Source organism: Colossoma macropomum, unplaced genomic scaffold (genome assembly GCF_904425465.1).
Source record: "Colossoma macropomum unplaced genomic scaffold, Colossoma_macropomum, whole genome shotgun sequence".
Classification (NCBI taxonomy): domain Eukaryota; kingdom Metazoa; phylum Chordata; class Actinopteri; order Characiformes; family Serrasalmidae; genus Colossoma; species Colossoma macropomum.
The window spans coordinates 26,978,299-26,997,055 of NW_023494791.1; the positions used below are offsets into that span (position 1 = coordinate 26,978,299).

General features: G+C 38.7%; 1 protein-coding gene across 4 annotated transcripts in view; it reads right to left on the minus strand.

Moving 5' to 3' along the window:
• vcla (vinculin a) overlaps positions 1–18,757 on the minus strand; it is a 59,244-nt gene that overhangs the window by 24,708 nt on the left and 15,779 nt on the right. For all 4 annotated transcript variants that reach the window (XM_036574699.1, XM_036574697.1, XM_036574698.1 and 1 more), the window contains exons 2-6: positions 17,848–17,918; positions 10,256–10,406; positions 7,153–7,261; positions 6,372–6,494; positions 4,271–4,431 (exon numbers count right to left, since the gene is read on the minus strand). In XM_036574699.1, coding sequence (XP_036430592.1) covers positions 4,271–4,431; positions 6,372–6,494; positions 7,153–7,261; positions 10,256–10,406; positions 17,848–17,918 — 615 coding nt within the window. The remainder of the gene's footprint in view (positions 1–4,270; positions 4,432–6,371; positions 6,495–7,152; positions 7,262–10,255; positions 10,407–17,847; positions 17,919–18,757) is intronic.

Here is an 18,757-nt window from a genome sequence, read left to right on the forward strand (position 1 = left end):
ATTATTAGCTGGAGTCAGCTTGACGTTGGGTTGCGTTTGGGAACTGCACAATCCAGTGTGATGCCTTATTAAGCATTAATACCAAAACACTTATGAATCAGCACTGCTTCAGTAACACACAGGCACCGGCAGGCACAGTTACACTAAACACTCTAAACAGGGTGCTGATAATGTAGCTCTGGAACTAATGAGCCAGTCCTTTGCTTTATAAGGCAATCTGATGTGCAGTCTGCTTTCAACTACACACATACACACACACACACAGTTTTTGTATATAAACCTAGCGTGGCGATCAGAAGAGGGCACCCAATCAATTTTTTATGATGTGATCAGAGGACGCTTTGAACACTCACTCACTGAATATGCAATGAGCTTCCGCTACAACCTGCTGACACATGAGTGTCTACCTTTTCCAGTTACTATGAGCAATGTGTGAGCAATAGATAGCATCCAGTCTAGTGCGCAGGCTGAAAACAGATGGAGACTAAAGCAGTTAGTAAAGACGCTATTAACTGCCTAACATGTCCTTTCTCAACTTCCATCCTCATGACCTCTGTGGTTACTCAGAGATTGGTAAGCAATGCCATATTTTCTTTAGCTGCTCAGAACATACAGTATTTCAATCAGAATGTGTTACATATACATTATATATAATGCATTATACAGCACACACGCACACACGCACACACACACACACACACACACATATATATATATATCGCTGTTGTCGGAACAAAACTTGTATTTCCAAAATAGTAACTTTACAGGAGAAGCAAAAAATCTACTTTACTTATAATGTAAGTCAGTGGAACCAGATATTTTTCCAAGTCATTTTGGGCCATTTTTGTTGGTCCATTCATCATGAAATTTTTACACAATGTAAGGGACAACAAGCATTTTAAAATTATGTCAAAAACTGAAAATGACAAAAATGGAGAAATGAAGGTTTTGTTCCGACAGCAGCGATATATATATAGAAACACACATTGGCATAATTTCTCACAATACTGATTAGGGATGCAAGATCAGAATCGGTCAAAAACAAATTGGCCAATTTGTTACGTTATTTTTGGCTGATCTGTGTTGCAATTTTATGAAGTAAATAATGTGAGTTAGGTACACTCAGTCTGTATTTGAATGATGCTGCTTCACCTATACCAAAATGTCGCAGTATTTCTACACATAACTCATTGCCATTCCCCTCTTATGTTTGATGTAGTGCTTTGTTATGATTTATGTTATTTAAATAGGCAATACATTTTTTTTATTTAAAATATGCAAAATGCCATTTTGGCCCATCGACAAAATAATGTTATTCAAGTCGGAACTTTGGCTAATAAAAAAGTACTGGAATTGTATTAGTGTGTTTCATGTGTTCATGTAGACCACAAAGAATTTTAAAAAGGGCTAAAAAAATCATCCTCCATTGTAGGAAGATTGCTGGTTTTATCCCTTACGTTGCCACAGCCATCCGTGGCCAGAAGCAAAAGAAAGCAGAATTGGCCTCGCTCGTTCAGGGTGGGTACGATGGCCCTCCCTCTCCCCCATGTCTGCCAGCCAAATGATGGGGAAGCCAATGCGGGCATCTGTTAGCTGACATAACGGAACTGGTTTTTCTGTTTTTCCCCAAGCACAGTGAGCTGTCCAACGACACTGCGTTACTGGCAGCAAGATGCAGTCTCGTACGAAGCATGTGCTAGTCTCAGTCTCAGACACTCCGCCCACACAGAAATGGAGTGTCTGATACCTTCTGTGCACATAGCTGGCCACATCGGAATTCTGATTTCAAGCTTTTTTATCATTCAAACAGGAAACAAAGTTTTGTTGTTCCAGCTAAATTCTAGACAGCAGTACTGAACAGTTGCCAGCATTGGAAGATATATATCTGTGAGATTTTTACAATAGCCTCTTCCTTCACGCCATGCCTAAACTGTGATTGGTCTGTTTGCATGTCAGCCCACCTTCCGTAAAAGGTAGGTGGTTCTTGGCCACGTAATGCAGTGAAAAGCACCAGAGTCTCTGCCAACAAGCAGTTGTCAGGCTTGAGAGACCAGCCCTCACCCTCCCAGATTGGTAGCATTGTGTGATAGGATAGGGGAGACCTAGAGAGCGGGTGGAACTGGCCATGACTACAATTGTGGAGAAAACTGGGTAAAAATCCAGAAACAAGTCCACTGGACAATTTTCTGTATATCAAAACTGGATTTGGGCTTTAAAATCCATAATTGGTGCATACTGATAACACACTTAGCGCTTTTACAGGGTGACAAAAGGCTTAGGATTGTTAACTTAATTGTTCTTGAACAAATGTGAAGGCGTCTATCTGGGCAAAACAAATTTGTCATTTAACACATTAGAGAGCATGATAAATAATGAAACATTGCTGACCTTTTCTCCATGATTTTTAGTTTTGGGCTGGTCAAGGTCCAGATTTAAACCCTATAGAGAATATTCACTCTAATATTAAACACAAACTAGCTCAGCAATATTTTTAAAATGTTTGAATCCATCAATGCTCCATAGAACCATACTAACTCTTCTTTCTGTAATAGTTGTCTGCATGTTACTCACAAGATTTCAACATTTAAAGAAATCAAAGTGAAAGCTCTCCCATACTAAGTTACTGTATCTATTTGTTGCATTATTAATTGTTCAGACGATTAAAAATGTAATGTTTTGCCATTTGGGCTTGACGTATGTGTTGTGTTGATGGCTGTTTGTGCATGCTGGTGACAACTCATCAAGCCAGCTTTCACTGAGCTAATCAGTGTTCAATCATAGGCCACAGGGGAGGATGCAGCTGAGACTTAGGGAATTTCATATGACCCAAGAAAACAATATCAAAAAGACTAACACATTACATAATATTACATAATATTTGTATATAGGTGAGGAACATGTAATGTAAACTAAAGCTGAACATACTGGCTATTTACCATCCACATTTTCACACAGAACAGGCATCAACAAAGACTTGCTGTGTTAGGTAAGAGCTAGCAGAGCAGCAGGTTTATCAGGAAAAACAGCATTCATTTGGGGTAAAGCTACACAGACAGAACGAATTGATATCACAGAGTCATAGAGACGGAGAACAAGAGCTACACTGCCATTCGCTTAGACAGAAACAAGTCAGTAATGTGTAACAATAAGTTATGAGAAGACAAGACAAAAGAATGAATGGATTAAAAAGAGAGACAGGGTAACAGTAAGACTCAGTGAGTGAGCAGTGGACAGTGTCGAAGGAAGAAAAACATGGAACAATGTAATTGTGGCATTCAAAAAGGCAAGACATATGAAAAGCACGGAGATAGACAGATAAGTCCTGCCTGTTATCTCGCCCCCTTTGGGCTGCTTTTCTGCTCTACAGAGCAACCATCCTCCACAGACACCAACATACAGTATGTTGACTGTGTCTGACATATGCTACAACCCACACAATGAATGCAATTAGGACAATCACATGTCCTACATTACACAGACACACCACACGCACACACACACACACACACAGTATGCAACAGCATGAAAGACTTGTCTGCCACATGCTAGAGCATTACAGTGGGAAAGAGGAAGCCTTACCTTCTACAAGGAGGAAAAGAACGGAAGAGTACAGAAAAGAAAGAGAACAAAAAGAAAGAAAATCCCGTGTTTACAAAAGATTACATCAGGGTCAACAGAAAATCAGACGTGACAGAACAAATTAACACATGCTTTGGAAAAAAGTTTTCAGTGTAGAAAGCATGAGGAATAACCATGCTGAGGAGAAGGGAAGGTACAAACACAGCAAGTAATGAAATAGCTTTTATGTCCTCTAACTTAATTTGCACTTCTCTACCACATGACACATTTTGGCCATAAGTAATTTTCAGGCATTTCCCCCATAAGCAATAACCACTCGCATGTATGATCTGGAAGTGACTCCTAAGTGTTCAGACAGCGTTTATTTATCATATAGCTGCAGCATTTTGAGCCAGACAGTGAAATGGGAAATATGCGTGATAATTACATTTGTAATTATGGCCATGTTGATGCACCCTAGCAATAAACAAGCACTCTCCTACTTCTTAATATACACTCTGCTTGAAGGAACCCGTGTGTGAGAATGATGAATAGAAGGAAAAAAGAACAGAACGGCAGAGAGAGATGGTGGCTTTGTTGAGCCAGGGCGGTGTGTGTATGTTTGTCTTACTGCACACTTTTTGTTCTGCAGTATTCTTGCCTATATGTATAATGAGAACACATCTGAAGTGATCTGAAATGAGTGAAATACTTTGTTAGCCCAGGCGTCCTCATCCCAGGAGGTGAGCTGCAGCACTCGGATGATTTCATTGATCTCAGCGCTCATCTTCTCGAAGGTGTAGTTCCTGTTCTTCAGAGCCTCCTCCACACCTTGGCTCTTGGCACACTTGGTGGTCACAAAGATTTTAATAGCTGAGGAATGGCAAAAATAGCATTCAGCATTAAAGAATGTGCACAAAATCTGTAGTTTGTGTAGGAAAGGGATGAGTTTTAATGATATACTGCAGTTTTAACCCAATGATCATAACATTTCAAACTTCATTCCAATAGTGAACAATTACTATGGTTTAAGAAGAAGTCTATGACTGCTACATTCTCCACACATGTGCCAGGACAACGCAAGCACAATATGCAGTGTGTGTTTGGTAACCTGCTTGTTTTTAAAACCCATAGCAGAGGGAGTTGATTTTTTTGCATTATTTGTGATATAAAATAAAAAAACAAAAAGTCTTCCAATATAGTACAGAAGAGCAGGACAAAATCTAACGTACGTTAAAGTGCAATGCAAACTTTTTTTGTCGTTTTTGTAGTTAAACAGATTCAAGAAGGACAGGGCAATACTTAACATCGTTAATATGATAAATTATATCATAGTATGTCATAATATGTTTTTCTGAGCATATTGAGGATATCGACAGTACTTAATAACTGCATGTTTGATTACAAAGAGAGCATATGTTGAATATAAATCATAGTGTGATATATTTCGAACATTAATCATTGGATGCATAGTTTTTGATTGTATTTTTTAAAAATATGGAAGCACTTTGTCTGATACAACTTATCGCATGTCAGAAAAAATATACCGTGACATATTGAATATCGTGAAAACTTCTTAAAGTATTATGATATTACAATTTTGCCATATTGCCCTGTTCTAGGTCCAAGCAGAACATGCTTTTAGTCATCTTCTCGTGTTCCCACAGCAATCACATCTGTAAATTTTGACAGCAAATGACAGATGTTTCTCGATTCATCCTGAACAATGTTTTTCCATCTAAAATGTTTTTTGATCTGAGTTGTGTGTATAAGTCACAGAATTCACTTCCATATCATTTTATTCACTGTTTTGGTAATATAGTACCGTTTTGAAATTAATACCCCATTTAAAGTGAGAGCTAGCCAGGCTAAAGTACAGCCTCCACATCGCGGGGTTAAAAATAGACTACCCAAAGGACACAATGAGAGCAATCCATAACACCCCCCTCCCACACACACACACATACAAATAAAACAGCAGATTTTTTGGAAGTTCTTATAAAGACTATGAGCAAAAATGTACTATAGATGTCACATAGCCATGCTAAGGTTTGCTCTTCTACATTCTGGGTAAAAATAAATGTTTGATACAGTCTGTTTCACTAATCATATTTATATTGATGCATATTATTTTATATATTTAGGTTGGAAAGCTCGTCTGGTACGAACAATATAGAACTGAATTGAATGAACTGTGTTCGCATTGAGTTGAAACTGTTACAACTAGCCCCTCCACCTGTTACTACTCCATCTGCTACAAGTAACCCTGCATATGGGGTAAACTGTAACGTTTGCATGCACACTACTGGATAAATTATTTACAAATGATTCACACTCGAAATAAAGATTATATTTTCATTTGTAGCAGAGATGTGTAGGTTTCCAATCTTGCTCAAATCATGTTGGGTTGGGCCCTACTCTGCTCTCCCCTTTGGCAAATGATTTCAATGTATTTTAGTGCTTTTAAACATCTTTAGTATATTAGTATATTTGAACAATACTGCAATAACACTGTAAATGTCATAGTTTTGGTCTCTAACCGAGACGTATTTCACTGTTCTGTTTAAAGTGTCCATGTCAGGGGACCACTCAAGGTCACATTGCATTAAACATTCAACTGTCATTACAAAGGCTCTCCACTTTTTTATCAGACTCTTAGCTGCTGGGTAAAGCTGCAGATAGAGAGAGGGTGAGGGAAAGGCTCACTAAGCAGCAACAGCTAAATGACTGCAATTATCAACGTTGCCATATCAACTGCTGGTGCCTGACCATAGCATACAGCTCGTCTCTGCTGCCGGCTCGCTCTCGCTCACCTGATATCAGCACAGGCAGCAGATCCTTCACTGTGTTCATGGAGTTGATCAGCATCAGGCGGTGCTCTTGGTGCGTCAGCTCCTGCTGCCGCTCATCAATCATCTTGGCCATCTTTGTCATTCCTAACGATAACGAGGGGACGTCCGTAAATCAGTATGCAGACGACGCAGGGATCAGAAGCTCTGGGTCTGACAGATCTCGAAAATGCATTCATTTAAGCCTCTGAAGTAGAGATGGCGCCAATCTGATACATCAGTACTGAGCCAATATTAGCAGAAATATGGATTCAATACTGGAGGAATAACAGAAAGAATTTAATCCAATTCTGTCACAAATCAAGGCTAAAATATCACAAAATTACTTTTAGAGCAACATAACATGACAACAACAGCAGCCACATGGAGCCCAATGTGAACATAAGAACGAGTAGCTAGGTACTTATTATAACAACATTAGAATTTTTTGGACTGTAAGTTTTGTTTTTAGAGTCTACTTTTCTGAAAGGGTTAAACTGCAGTAAATAAATAAAAGGTGGTCTCTGACTTAAAAGCTTAGTAATTTTAAAGAAAAAATATTAGAAAAAATTAAAAGTTTCAGTGTCAGCATCAGCAAAGAAAAAGTGCTTTTATGCCATCTCTACTTCAGACGTACCTGGGAATACACTACAGTAGTTTTAGCTGTCATAATACAGTGTAACTCCCATTCACTTTCTAAAAGCAACATAATGAACAGAGTAGCTGGTAGATGCTAAACAAATGAGAAAAGCAGAAATAAAAGCACCTGGTCCCAGGTTTTTAGTATATGTGATTAAGTCCTCCATGGTCTCCACAACTTCTGCTACTGTCAGGTACTCCAAGATGCCCTTACAAACACGGATGATTTTACGCACCTGAAAAGAAAATCAGACATAACGTATTTCAGTGGAAGAGTATGCTGCAACATCCTACAGTATTTCACAGCAAAGCACCCTCATTTCACCCTTGTCTCAAAAACCACAGGATAAAGCCTTGTTTATTTCACATTCAGAATAGGACTGGGATTGCAGACCTTAATTATAACACTTCATTTGTCACATTTGATGGATGTTTCATACGTTACCAGCCAGCCATAAAAACCTACTTATTCTGAATAAGGTTGTGGTTCTACACAGATACAAAATGAAAAGCCTCCTGGTCTTTTTCTAAAAACTATAAGTAATTATATTACCAGTATGTCCAAAGTATCATTACCTCTCATTCAAGACAGAAAAGGGTGTCAAAATAACCAGAAGTGAATATGACTCTATTTGACTCTTTACTGCTTTTGGAGAGTAAATGTTTGAGGTAATGTGTTCACAGCATGGCCACAGGGTTGGGGAGTTCAGCTCTGTATCTTGTCTTGTGATAAAGAGTCTTGTGACCAGCTGAAGCTGCTCTCCTACTTCTAAAGTAACTAAGGCTGATAAAAGACACAATGTGCAGCGTCTGCCTGAGATCATGCGCTCAGAGTGAATTCTATTACACTGGCACAGCACACATGCAGCACACAGTGAGGATTAGGATAATACAGAGCCCAGCAAAACACAAACACTGAGAGGACACGTCCTTTTTCATTTTATATGAAATGATAATGTCATATGTCTGATAAGTCATAAAACTTTAAATCCTATTAGGACAGGATAGGATAAGCTAAGGAAAGTCAGTGTTATAGCATTGCAGTAAGATGTAAAGCTCTACTGTTGCGATTAAATAGTGTAAATAGGGTAAACTGATGATAAAAGTGTTATTTAATTGATTTAATGAGAGATGCTGAGGAATATTTTGAAGAGATTCTTCAGAAGTCCCAACCCACAAACAGTCCCATTCAACTTGGTCAATTATTATTATTATTATTATTATTATTATTACGATTACGTAGAAGTGGTGGTCCCAAACCCTAAGCCCTAAATTTAACATTGTTTTTTTTTATTTATAGTAAAGTTAAAATATTTAGATTTATAATGAATTTATAAATAATAAATAATTTATAAAAAAAAATAAAAGAACTAGCTCATAGGCGGAGCCTTATTTTAGCCACACCCCTGTATTTTACAGCAGGAAGTGAGAATGCATCCATGTCCCTCATGGCTACATAGTGAGCAGTTAGATCCTATTGTTTTAAAGTAGAACTCTGAAAATCAGTGTGTGTAAGAATTAAGAATTATCATTACAGAAACACATATTTTCTCTAGTTAAGTGTTTTAATGAAAAATATGATTTTATATGTGTACGACTGTTCATTGACCTCCACAAATATTGGCACCCTGGTAAACATGGGGCTGTAAAAACATTCTTTATTGCTGATCTTTTTTATCTTTCATTCAAAATATTACCAAAAAGCTAACTTTTTTGAAGTACTCTTCAATCTTATCAGGAAATAAATATTTTTCTCTAATCTGTTTGCCACAATTATTGGCACCTCCTCTTTTAGTACTTTGTGCAGCCTCCCACTGCAATGATAACAGCTCTGATTCTTCTTCTATAATGCTTAATGAGACTGGACAACATGGCAGAAGATCTGAGACCATTCCTCCACACAGAGTCTGTCCAGATCCTTCAGATTCCAAGGTTTGCACTGTGGACTCTCCTCTTCAGCTCAGGTTTTCTATGGGCTTTAGGTCACGGGACTTTGGTGGCCATGTGGTCAGTGAACCAGTTTTTGAGGCATGCTTTGGATCACTGTCTTGATGGAAGATCCAAACTAAGGTCTAGTTCAAGTTTCCTGGCTGAGGCAGTCAACTTTTGATTTTATTCCTGCTGGTACTTGATGGGGTCTGTGATACCATATATCTGCACAAATTGTCCAGGGCCTCTGGAAGAAAAACAGCCCCACAACAAACCACAAAGAACCACCACCATACTTCACAGTGGGGATGAGGTACTTTTCTGCATGGCTATCTTTGTGTCTGCACCAAATTCATCTCTGGTGTTTGTTGCCCAAAACCTCTATTTTGGTCTCATCTGACCGTGGAACACGGTCTGAAAGTTCCAATAATGCTGGACAAACTGTAGGAGCTTGAGTCTGTTGGTCCTTTACAGAGATGCTTTCTTCTGGCACCCCTCCCAAACAATTTGTGGTTATATAGGTGGTGTTTGATTGTAGTTTGGGAGGCATTGTGACCCCAAGACCTAACTAATGTCTGCAATTCCCCATCTGCGATCCTTGGAGATTCTTTATCCATCCTTCCAACCTTCTAACTGTTCATGGGGTCAGTATAAACATACATTCTCTTCCCAGCAGATTCTTAACATTTTTTAGCCATTTTTTTTATTTGTGCAGCTCAACAACAGTTTTTGTTGAACATCACTGCTATTTTCTCTGGTGTTTCTCATATAGATGGATGACTGAGGGAATTTGGCCTGTGTTTCATGTCATATATATTGCCTAGTAGAAGTCATGGCTGACCATTTAAGTGTTCCTAATCGCTCAAGTGAACTTTAAAACATAAAATATGAATGAGAATATACTTCAGTTAGATTTCGCTCTTAAGAATTTCTAGAGATGCCAATAATTGTGGCACACACAGATTTTAGAAAAAATATTTTTTTCATGAGAAGATTCAGTACCTTAAATAATAGTTTTTGCTAATATTTTGAATGAAAGTTCAAAAAGAAGTGATTAAGATTGGTTTCATATGACCCAGTCTAGCAGTTTGTTGTGTTAACCCCCTCACAAATTTGCAGTATTACCACAGTAATGGCAGTAGATGTTGGCAAAGGCTTTCAAGCAAGGAGTCAACTGAAAGCATTACTTCTGAATGACCTCACACAATTACTCAAAAACTGGAAAAGTCGTCCATAACTCTTGATAATAGACGGATTGCTGTTTACACCTCCAGCGCAAGCAGAGCTCATTGGCTGCGTACCTCTGCCTCATCAAAGGTCAGCAGCAGGTCTGACGTGCCTGAGAGGATGCCACGGGAGCCATCAATGAGGTAATCTCGGGCAGGGACTGAGTACGGGTCTGTCTTCAGCATCCGAGCTGCCTCCACCAACTTCGCACAGGCATTCTCCACTCTGAGAAACAGGGAGAGACAGAGAGAGAGAGAGGGAGAGAGAGAGAGAGAGAGAGAAAGACAGACAGAGAGAGAGGGAGAGGAATAGAAAGAGAGGGGGAGAGAGAGATTCTCCATTGTAATTCAGAGATAGTGACTGGTATCAAAATCAATAATGGAGGCCTGCAGACAATTACATCATTTTTGTTGTTTGTACTTTAGTGAGTTTGAAATAAAACAGTGACAAAAAGGTTAAAACAGACAGGCAAAACACAGAAAGCCACAGTGGAATGGTTTCAGGCATAAGAGTAACTCTTGAATAGATCAAGAACACTGTCCACAGTGTAGTAACAGTGGTGTTAAAGAGAACAATACAGCATAACCTCAGAGGGCTTATAACAAGATGAAACCCTCAAGGACAGATTGATTAGGTTACAGTTTGCTAAAAATTGCACAAAAAGCCTGTTCGAATCTCAAGAGAAACAGCTGCAGCTGTGCTGCTGGCCAGTTGTGAGAGTCTGCTGGTTCATGGACACTGAATTGGGCAGATATGCACAAAAAAAAAAACAGGAAAGTGCATAATATTGGAGATGTCTGGGCATCCCTATTTCAGCAACAATGCTTTGTTGAAATGAAAATAAGTTCACACATTCTCTATGGGTAACACACTTTTATCTATTATTTTAACGCACATTTACTGTTTAATTGCAGAATTTAACATGTTTGAAAAATAAATAAAACATAAAATATGACCCATGCAAAAGTTAAGGCACATTTTATATTATGGCACATTATTATATTTTATTATTATCATAATTTTTGAGAGTCCTATATAGCACCAAAAAAAGTTCTAGTATTGTTACGATATCAAACTTGCACCAATAGAAGAAAAAGGTTCTACAAAAAGGTTCTACACAGAACCATATACAACACATTCTCCATCAATCCAAAGAACCATCTGATGATATAAATGGTTCTTTGAGTATTCATGGTTCTATAGAGAACCAATGTCTTTACTAAACAATCCCTGAAGAACCACCTTTTCTAAACAATGTATGGAACCTTTTCGAAAAGGGTTCTATATAGTACCAAAAAAGGGTTCTTCTATTGTTACAACTTGACAATATGACAATAGCAGAACCCTTTTTGATGCTATATAGAACCATATGCAATACACTCTCCATGAATCTGAAGAGCCATTTTACCATGTAAAGAACCATTTAAGCATGCAAATATGTTCATGGTTCTACATAGAACCACTGTCTTTACTAAAGAACCCTTGACGAACACTCTTAAGAGTGTACTGTACATCTCTCAGTCATTTTGTTTCAAATCCTACATGCTGGGGTACAAAACCAAAACAATGTAAACTGTGTTACTGCCCAATTACTTATGATCTTAGGAGTAGAGGAAACCTGTCAATCCAGAATGTAAACTGAATCTAACTGTAATTATCTGATTATGTAATTTAAATAGTTATTGAAATAACTATTGCATTTTAACTGCATTACCCAAAATCAAAAACTTTAGAGAATAAACCAGCCACGCCTGCTTCCTCAGTGTTGCTAGTGTGGCATCCTCATGCGTAGGTGCTAATGTATTAATAGATAAAGAAGCATGTCTCAGTTCCTTCCCCCACCCACAGAAAGGGCAGGGGTGGAATGATGACATATGTGTGCATATGAGAAAGCCTCTCTTTACCACAGTGCGTGAGGCGGAGGTCCACATTAACTCAGGCACCTCCCTATCTGAGCTGAGGATCACTGAGCACCACACAGCCTATATATAGACAAGTTCACATTCCCTGTCACCAACCACGTGTGTGCTGATTGATGCGCTCAGAGCCAGCTTGTGTTTATGGTGCCAAATGTGTCAGCCTGGGCATTTACGAATCCCGATGGACCTTCTGCTGCATTTAAGGGAAACCCTATACCCAGCCATTTTATGCTGGGTCCAGATAGTCATACGTGAGAGAAATGATGGGCCTATTTCTGCATGCTGTTTAACAACATGTGCACTGAGCTGCAATATTCAGGCTTTTCATTTTAGGAGCACTGAGGCAAGTTGCTGCACAAATTTTTAAAATTAAAAAAGAAAAAAATTAACACTTTTTAAGACATCCACTGCACAATAATGCTCACAAACTCAAACATGGTACGTGCTGCTGTCTATACTGAAAATTTTATTCAAACCATTTTCAAACATGGACTTTTCAGTGTGTTTGGCTTCATCAGTTCTGCAGTCTTTTAACCCTTCATCAGTGGTCAGTTTCTGCACACAGGACCTCTGTCGGCTGGACATTTTTTGGTGGACTACTCAGAAACAGTTTAATATCCAAGATTTTGCTTTTCAAACTAGTCTTTGGGCTTAATCTTAGAACTGAATACTTCTAATAATAAAAAATAAGAAATTTACTGACATTTTTATGACTTTAATTTTGTATGACCTTAAAATCCATTTTAAGATTTTATAAGACTTTTTGAGGATCCACAGGAACTCTGGCTGAAGCAGATCTCCACTTCATCTTAAAAGCTGTTTTAATTTCAACTGCATACAAAAATCACTGCAGGCCTATGAATAGTTCACAGAATTACTATATACACTCATATTCATTAGAGAGAAGATGAAAAGAGAGAACATTATTCTGCGCTGAGACTGCTCCAATCAGCCTGGCTTACAGCACTCTTATCCATAACTGATGAGCTGACTGGAGAGCAGAAACACGGTATGACTAAGTATGACTCATTGTTCTTTCCCAGTCCTATGCTTTGGTCTAACAGTCCATTTCAGTGGTCATCAGTTCTGGTCCTGGAGGGCTGGAGTCCAGCACAGTTTGGTGATTTCCCTGCTCGCACGTCTACTGCATTTGATAATCAACAGATGAGCTGAAACAGGTGTGTTTGAGCAGAGAAATCATTATTGCTGGACTCCAGCCCACTAACACTGGAACTGATGACCTCTGGTCAACTTTAAGAGGACTCCTATTTACTAATAAAGCCTTTATAGATACTTCACAAAATATTAAATATTTTTACCACATAACAAGATGTAATCAGGAAACAGAACCTCTTTCTTAATGTTAGGCTGGAGGACTATGTAAAAAAACAAAACAGCATTTGATACATTTATACACTATATAGACAAAATTATTGGGACACATCTCTTAATTACTGAGTTCAGGTGTTTCAGCCACACCCACTGCTAACAGGTAGATAAAATTAAGCGCATAGCCTTGCAGATTCCATAGACAAACACTGGCAGTAGAATGAGTCGTACTGATGAGTAGTGACTTTAAACATGGCACTGTCATAGGCTGCCATCTCTGCCACAAGTCAGTCTGTGAAATTTCTGTCCTCCTAGATCTGCCTCTGTCAACTGTATGTGCTATTATTGTGAAAGGGAAAGGCCTACGAGCAACAGCAGCTTGGCCATGAAGTGGTGAACCACACAAACTCACTGTGCTGAAGTGCACAGTGCCTATGCTCTTTTGAATAACTCACTAACAAGTTCCAAATTGCCCTTGGAAGCAACATCAGCAAAAAAACTGTGCATGCACAAACCTAAGATCAAAATACACAATGCCTGAATGCATTGTGCCAAGTGTAAAGTTTGGTGGAGGAGGGATAATGCTATGGGGTTGTTTTTCAGGGGCTGGCCAAGGCCCCTTAGTTCCAGTGAAGGGAAATCTTAATGCTTCAGCAGACCAAGACATTCTGGACAACTGTATACTTCCAACTTTGTGGGAAGAGTTTGGGGAAGACCCTTCTCTGTTCTACCATGACTGTGCCCTGGTGCACAAAGCAAGGTCCAAGAAGGCATGGTTGGGTGAGTTTGGTGAGGAAGAACTTGACTGGCCCTCACAGAGCCCTGACCTCAACCCCCATCAAACACCTTTGGGATGAACTAGAACAGAGACTGTGAGTCAGGCCCTCTCGTCCAACATCAGTGCCTGACCTCAAAAATGCTCTTCTGGATGAATGGGCAAATATCCCACAGACACAGTCCAAAATCTTGTAGAAAGCTTCCCAAAGAGTGGAAGTTGTTATAGCTGTAAAGAGGGGACCAACTCCATATTATTGTTTCTGGATTTAGAAAGAGATGTCATAAAAGCTCCTGTGGGTGTAATGTGTTGGTGTCCCAATACTTTTGTCAATATAGTGTTAGTGGATAGGAGAAGTTGGTTGTTTGTAATTGTTTTTTGCCTCTCTGTTTCTGGCAGCAGAGAGTCCATCATTTTCATGTCAAAATAATGACTTGTGTTCATGATATTTTGATTCAGTATGTCTAATTATTTATTACGTGGAAACAATGACTCATTGAGATTTTAACTTAGTCTGTCAATATAATGAGTTATTACTACACTGTAAAAAATGAGAAGTCTGCTCAACTTAACATGATGTAGTAACTGATTACATGGCTTTTCTTGATTTGACGCAACTTGAGGACACCAGAGTTCACCCAACTCTAACTTCGTAGTTCAGTCAAAAACTCTCCCAGCTGCTGTTTCAAGGTCTGCATCTCCGTTAGATAAACAAAACTGAATTTGTGTTCTTTGTACTCAATTTTCCCACTAGCTGGCACTCCTTCTGTTTTCCTCTTAGGCTTCAAGATATGGACAGCTATGGTATTGCATTCAAACTCACAATCTCCTGATGTTGGGATGAATTATTAGACAGATGCACCACATGAGACAATGCCATGCTTTAAAATTAAAAGAACAAATATTTTCTCCAGTGTGTAGACACAAAATCTGAGTTGTTTCACGTGTTCCTGAGTGGTGCAGTGGACTAAGCCGTCACCCCAACAGGAGGTTGTGAGTTTGAACCCCAGCAATGCCATAGCCATCCATAAATGTTTACCCACAAGGAAAATTGTCTAGCAGGATCATGTGATGGAAAGAGTCCTGGCTAGTGGGGAAACTGAGTATAAAAAACATGTTCATTTTATTTACCTAACTGAGATGCAGAACTAAAAAATTAAGAGAACTTTTGACTCAACCAAGAAGTTTGAGTTGTGTGAACTCTTGTGTCCTCAGGTTGAGTCAACTCAAGAAAAGCCATGAAATCAGTTACTCATTTTGAGTTGAGCTGACTTCTCATTTTCAACAGTGTATTCAAAAATAACGATAATAAGTCGTGGTTAGAATGTCAAGCCTGTAACAGCAGAAGGACCCTTTCCAAAAAGGTTCTATATAGAACCATATACAACACATTTTCCATCAATCTGAAGAACGATTTCACCATGCAAAGAACCATTTAAGCATGCAAATGGTTCTTTGAGTGTTCATGATTCTATATAGAACCACTGTTTTTACTAAAGAACTATCTTTTTCAAGAGTGTAGCTGGCTAGTAGGCTTACTGTTGTATGGGCATCAGAGTCAAAACAATGGTAGCCATGTTAACAGCAAAAAATAGCACACAAAATCAAGTCAGTACTGACTATCAACCTTGACCAATCAGAGCATGTTCCTCATTATAATAATATTCTCCCAAGATTTTGCACACTGATAGGAAAATTCCCATAAATACATATGCCTTGAGGTAAAAGCTCAAAATAGCAGCAACTGTCCCCTTGATCTTATTACAGATGCTTAATGGCAGCTGCATTGATATAATAAATTGTGACAGTCACAATTTAAGGGAAAAATATGGTTTGTGACAGCGCAAAAAGTTTGCAGATCTGCCTCTTGGTCATCTATTTGCTTTAGCCCACAGTCAAGGATTTCAGAATATTTTGATCTCTGCAAAAGACGTTTTTACAAAGCACAACACCATTTAGAGGTTTGTTCCTCTGTGAATTTAATGGAAAAAAATAGATGCTAATTGTGCTTTTAACATGTAAGAAAACTGAAAATTCTCACAATTGGATTTGACAGTGGTGAATGTGCTTAGCATGCTGGGCAGAAATACTCAAATATTCATGGGAATATACAAAAAAACCTTTAATACCTCGACAATTTTGAACAGAATGTGTCAGTGAGTGAAAAAGGCATACCTGTGGTAATGCAGATTAGTTTAGACTTGCACTGCTGTCTGCAGCTGCCAGTGAAAACACCTTTCCTCTGGGAAAGTGCCTATTAAAATAACCATTATCCGTGCTGTTTGTTGTGAATCCAAGCCAGTACAGTAATTACAGAGTCATGTGTGGCCATAACTACCACTTAAAGTGCAGTTTCAATGTTTTAATAGACCCAATAACTGCCACCGAGTGTACTGAGAATGAGTTTTTAGGATGTAATAATGTAATACTGAATGTAACAGAACTTTGAGCTGTGAAGAACCCCTGGGGGTGGAGGGTTGAACTAACTTGAAATGTAGATCTGGAGTCTCTTTCAAACATTATTCTACTGGGACAGTCATAGCAGAGAATAGTTCCCATATTTCCTATTCAGCTATAATACCTTTGTAGTCAGTGCAAACATGGAAAGACGTAACAGCTTGAGTTATGAGTGACTGAGGGGAACGGGATGGTGAGAAACACACACACAGCATCAATATTAAATAAATTCAACACTAACTGCTGCTCTTCACACCACTTAAATCAGCTTCGCCTGCTGCCCAAGCTCCATTCCTCACAGTGGGAGGAACTCCAGGGAACACTTCAGCATGGTTTCTCTTTCTAGCCAGGGTTATCAATAATGCATCTGCAACCTCTCACAGCAGCATCTTCTAACGGCAGCAGTGTGGCGTCATCAGAGACCATGAGTCAGCCGTGACAGCCAGGAGCCAGTCCAGAGGAGAGAGCACACCTTATTACAGCTTGCCTCCGTTACACAACTTATCAAACTCCTGCATCACTTTCAGCCCTTCAGGGAGTAGACTGATGAGAGATGCTGTACAAGGTAAAATGTACAAACACAAAGCTCACACTTCTCAGTTCTTGTGATGTGAATCGAGAGAGGAAGAAGGATTGTTACTTTAAATTCAGTCAAGTTGTCAGGTGCTTTCTTCATGACTGTAAGCCACCAAAATAGAACAAATAAAAGACACTTTGTAGTGAATTCAATTTAGGAAAGGAATTCAAACGCCGAAAAAGCTTCTATCTACAAAAGAATTTAGTATGCAGATGTGATTGTGCAAAGTAGATCACTGACTTTATAATGTTAAAAAAAAAACTAACTTGTATCACTAATGCTATATGTTTAAAATGCTTATATAAAAGAACTAAATGCTTTGATATATGTGGCACTAACATTGTGTGTTTAAAAATATGCTTGACCAAGAACAGAGATATTAAGTTACTTGGAAAATTCCATCTAATTCATCACTATTTTCACCCTTCAAGTTCATGGTCAACTTTATTAGTAGACATTCCTTCTAAACCTGGTGTGCACTGTGTGTCTGTCTGTGTGTGTGTGTGTGTGTGTGTGTGTGTGTGTATGTGTGCGTGTGGAAATGTGATTAAGTTTGATGTATGTTCTCATGATGAGCCCCTGGAGGGAGGCAGGAAGCGCAGGGCTTACTTAATGAAGGCTGGAGGCATGTCTCTCTTCATAATCTGGTCTTCTGTGGTCTGTACCGTCTCCTTCCCCACCTGAATACACCAAAAAACAGCCTGAGTCAAAATGCAACCCAACAAACAAACAAAAACCTGAAATTCAGACAGTTCCCTTGAACTGCAACCCAAGAAACAAACAAAAACCTGTAATTCAGACTGTTCCCTTGAACTGACAAAGCAGGACATTATAAGAGTTACACAAATTAAAATTCATTCATTTCAATACAGTGGACATGAATCTAATACATGTATATTTCGAGCTATAAAAATATGATATCAGACATACTGAATTCAGTGTGAATTCAGTAATGCTTCAGTGTTCTATTAAAAACTCCTATTAATGAAATTTCACTGTTTGGTAATCCTAACAGCGACAACCACAAAAGTTACAAAAGTAAGAAAAACTTCCCTGCAAGACACCTGAAACTATTTTACTGACTCAAAAGAAAAAAAGCACACTAAAATATGGTGTCCATGAGCTGCTGCAAGTCACCCTATAAAGCCTGAAATGATCATTTAAATGTCAGAGATGCCAGGTCGGATTTCAGGGGAGTTTTTTGGACCATGTCATGTGTCTCTACATATTAACGTCACACGCAGGGCCTCAAAAAGAAGGTGTGATTCAATATTTAGGTCTCAAATGCAAAATCAACATTACACTGGTGAAGATAGATGACAATTACACATAATTCATTTACATCTTCAGTAGAGCTCTCCTTCACCAAGTTTTCTCTTTAAGTACTCTTTCAACATGTTAGCAAACATCAGATTCATCCCCTCAAGGAAAGGCTCTGAAACACAGACGTTACAAAATGTTCTTTCACACAATGCATGCAGAGAAATGCAAATCCTCAAATCTTACATAGTGCAGCTTT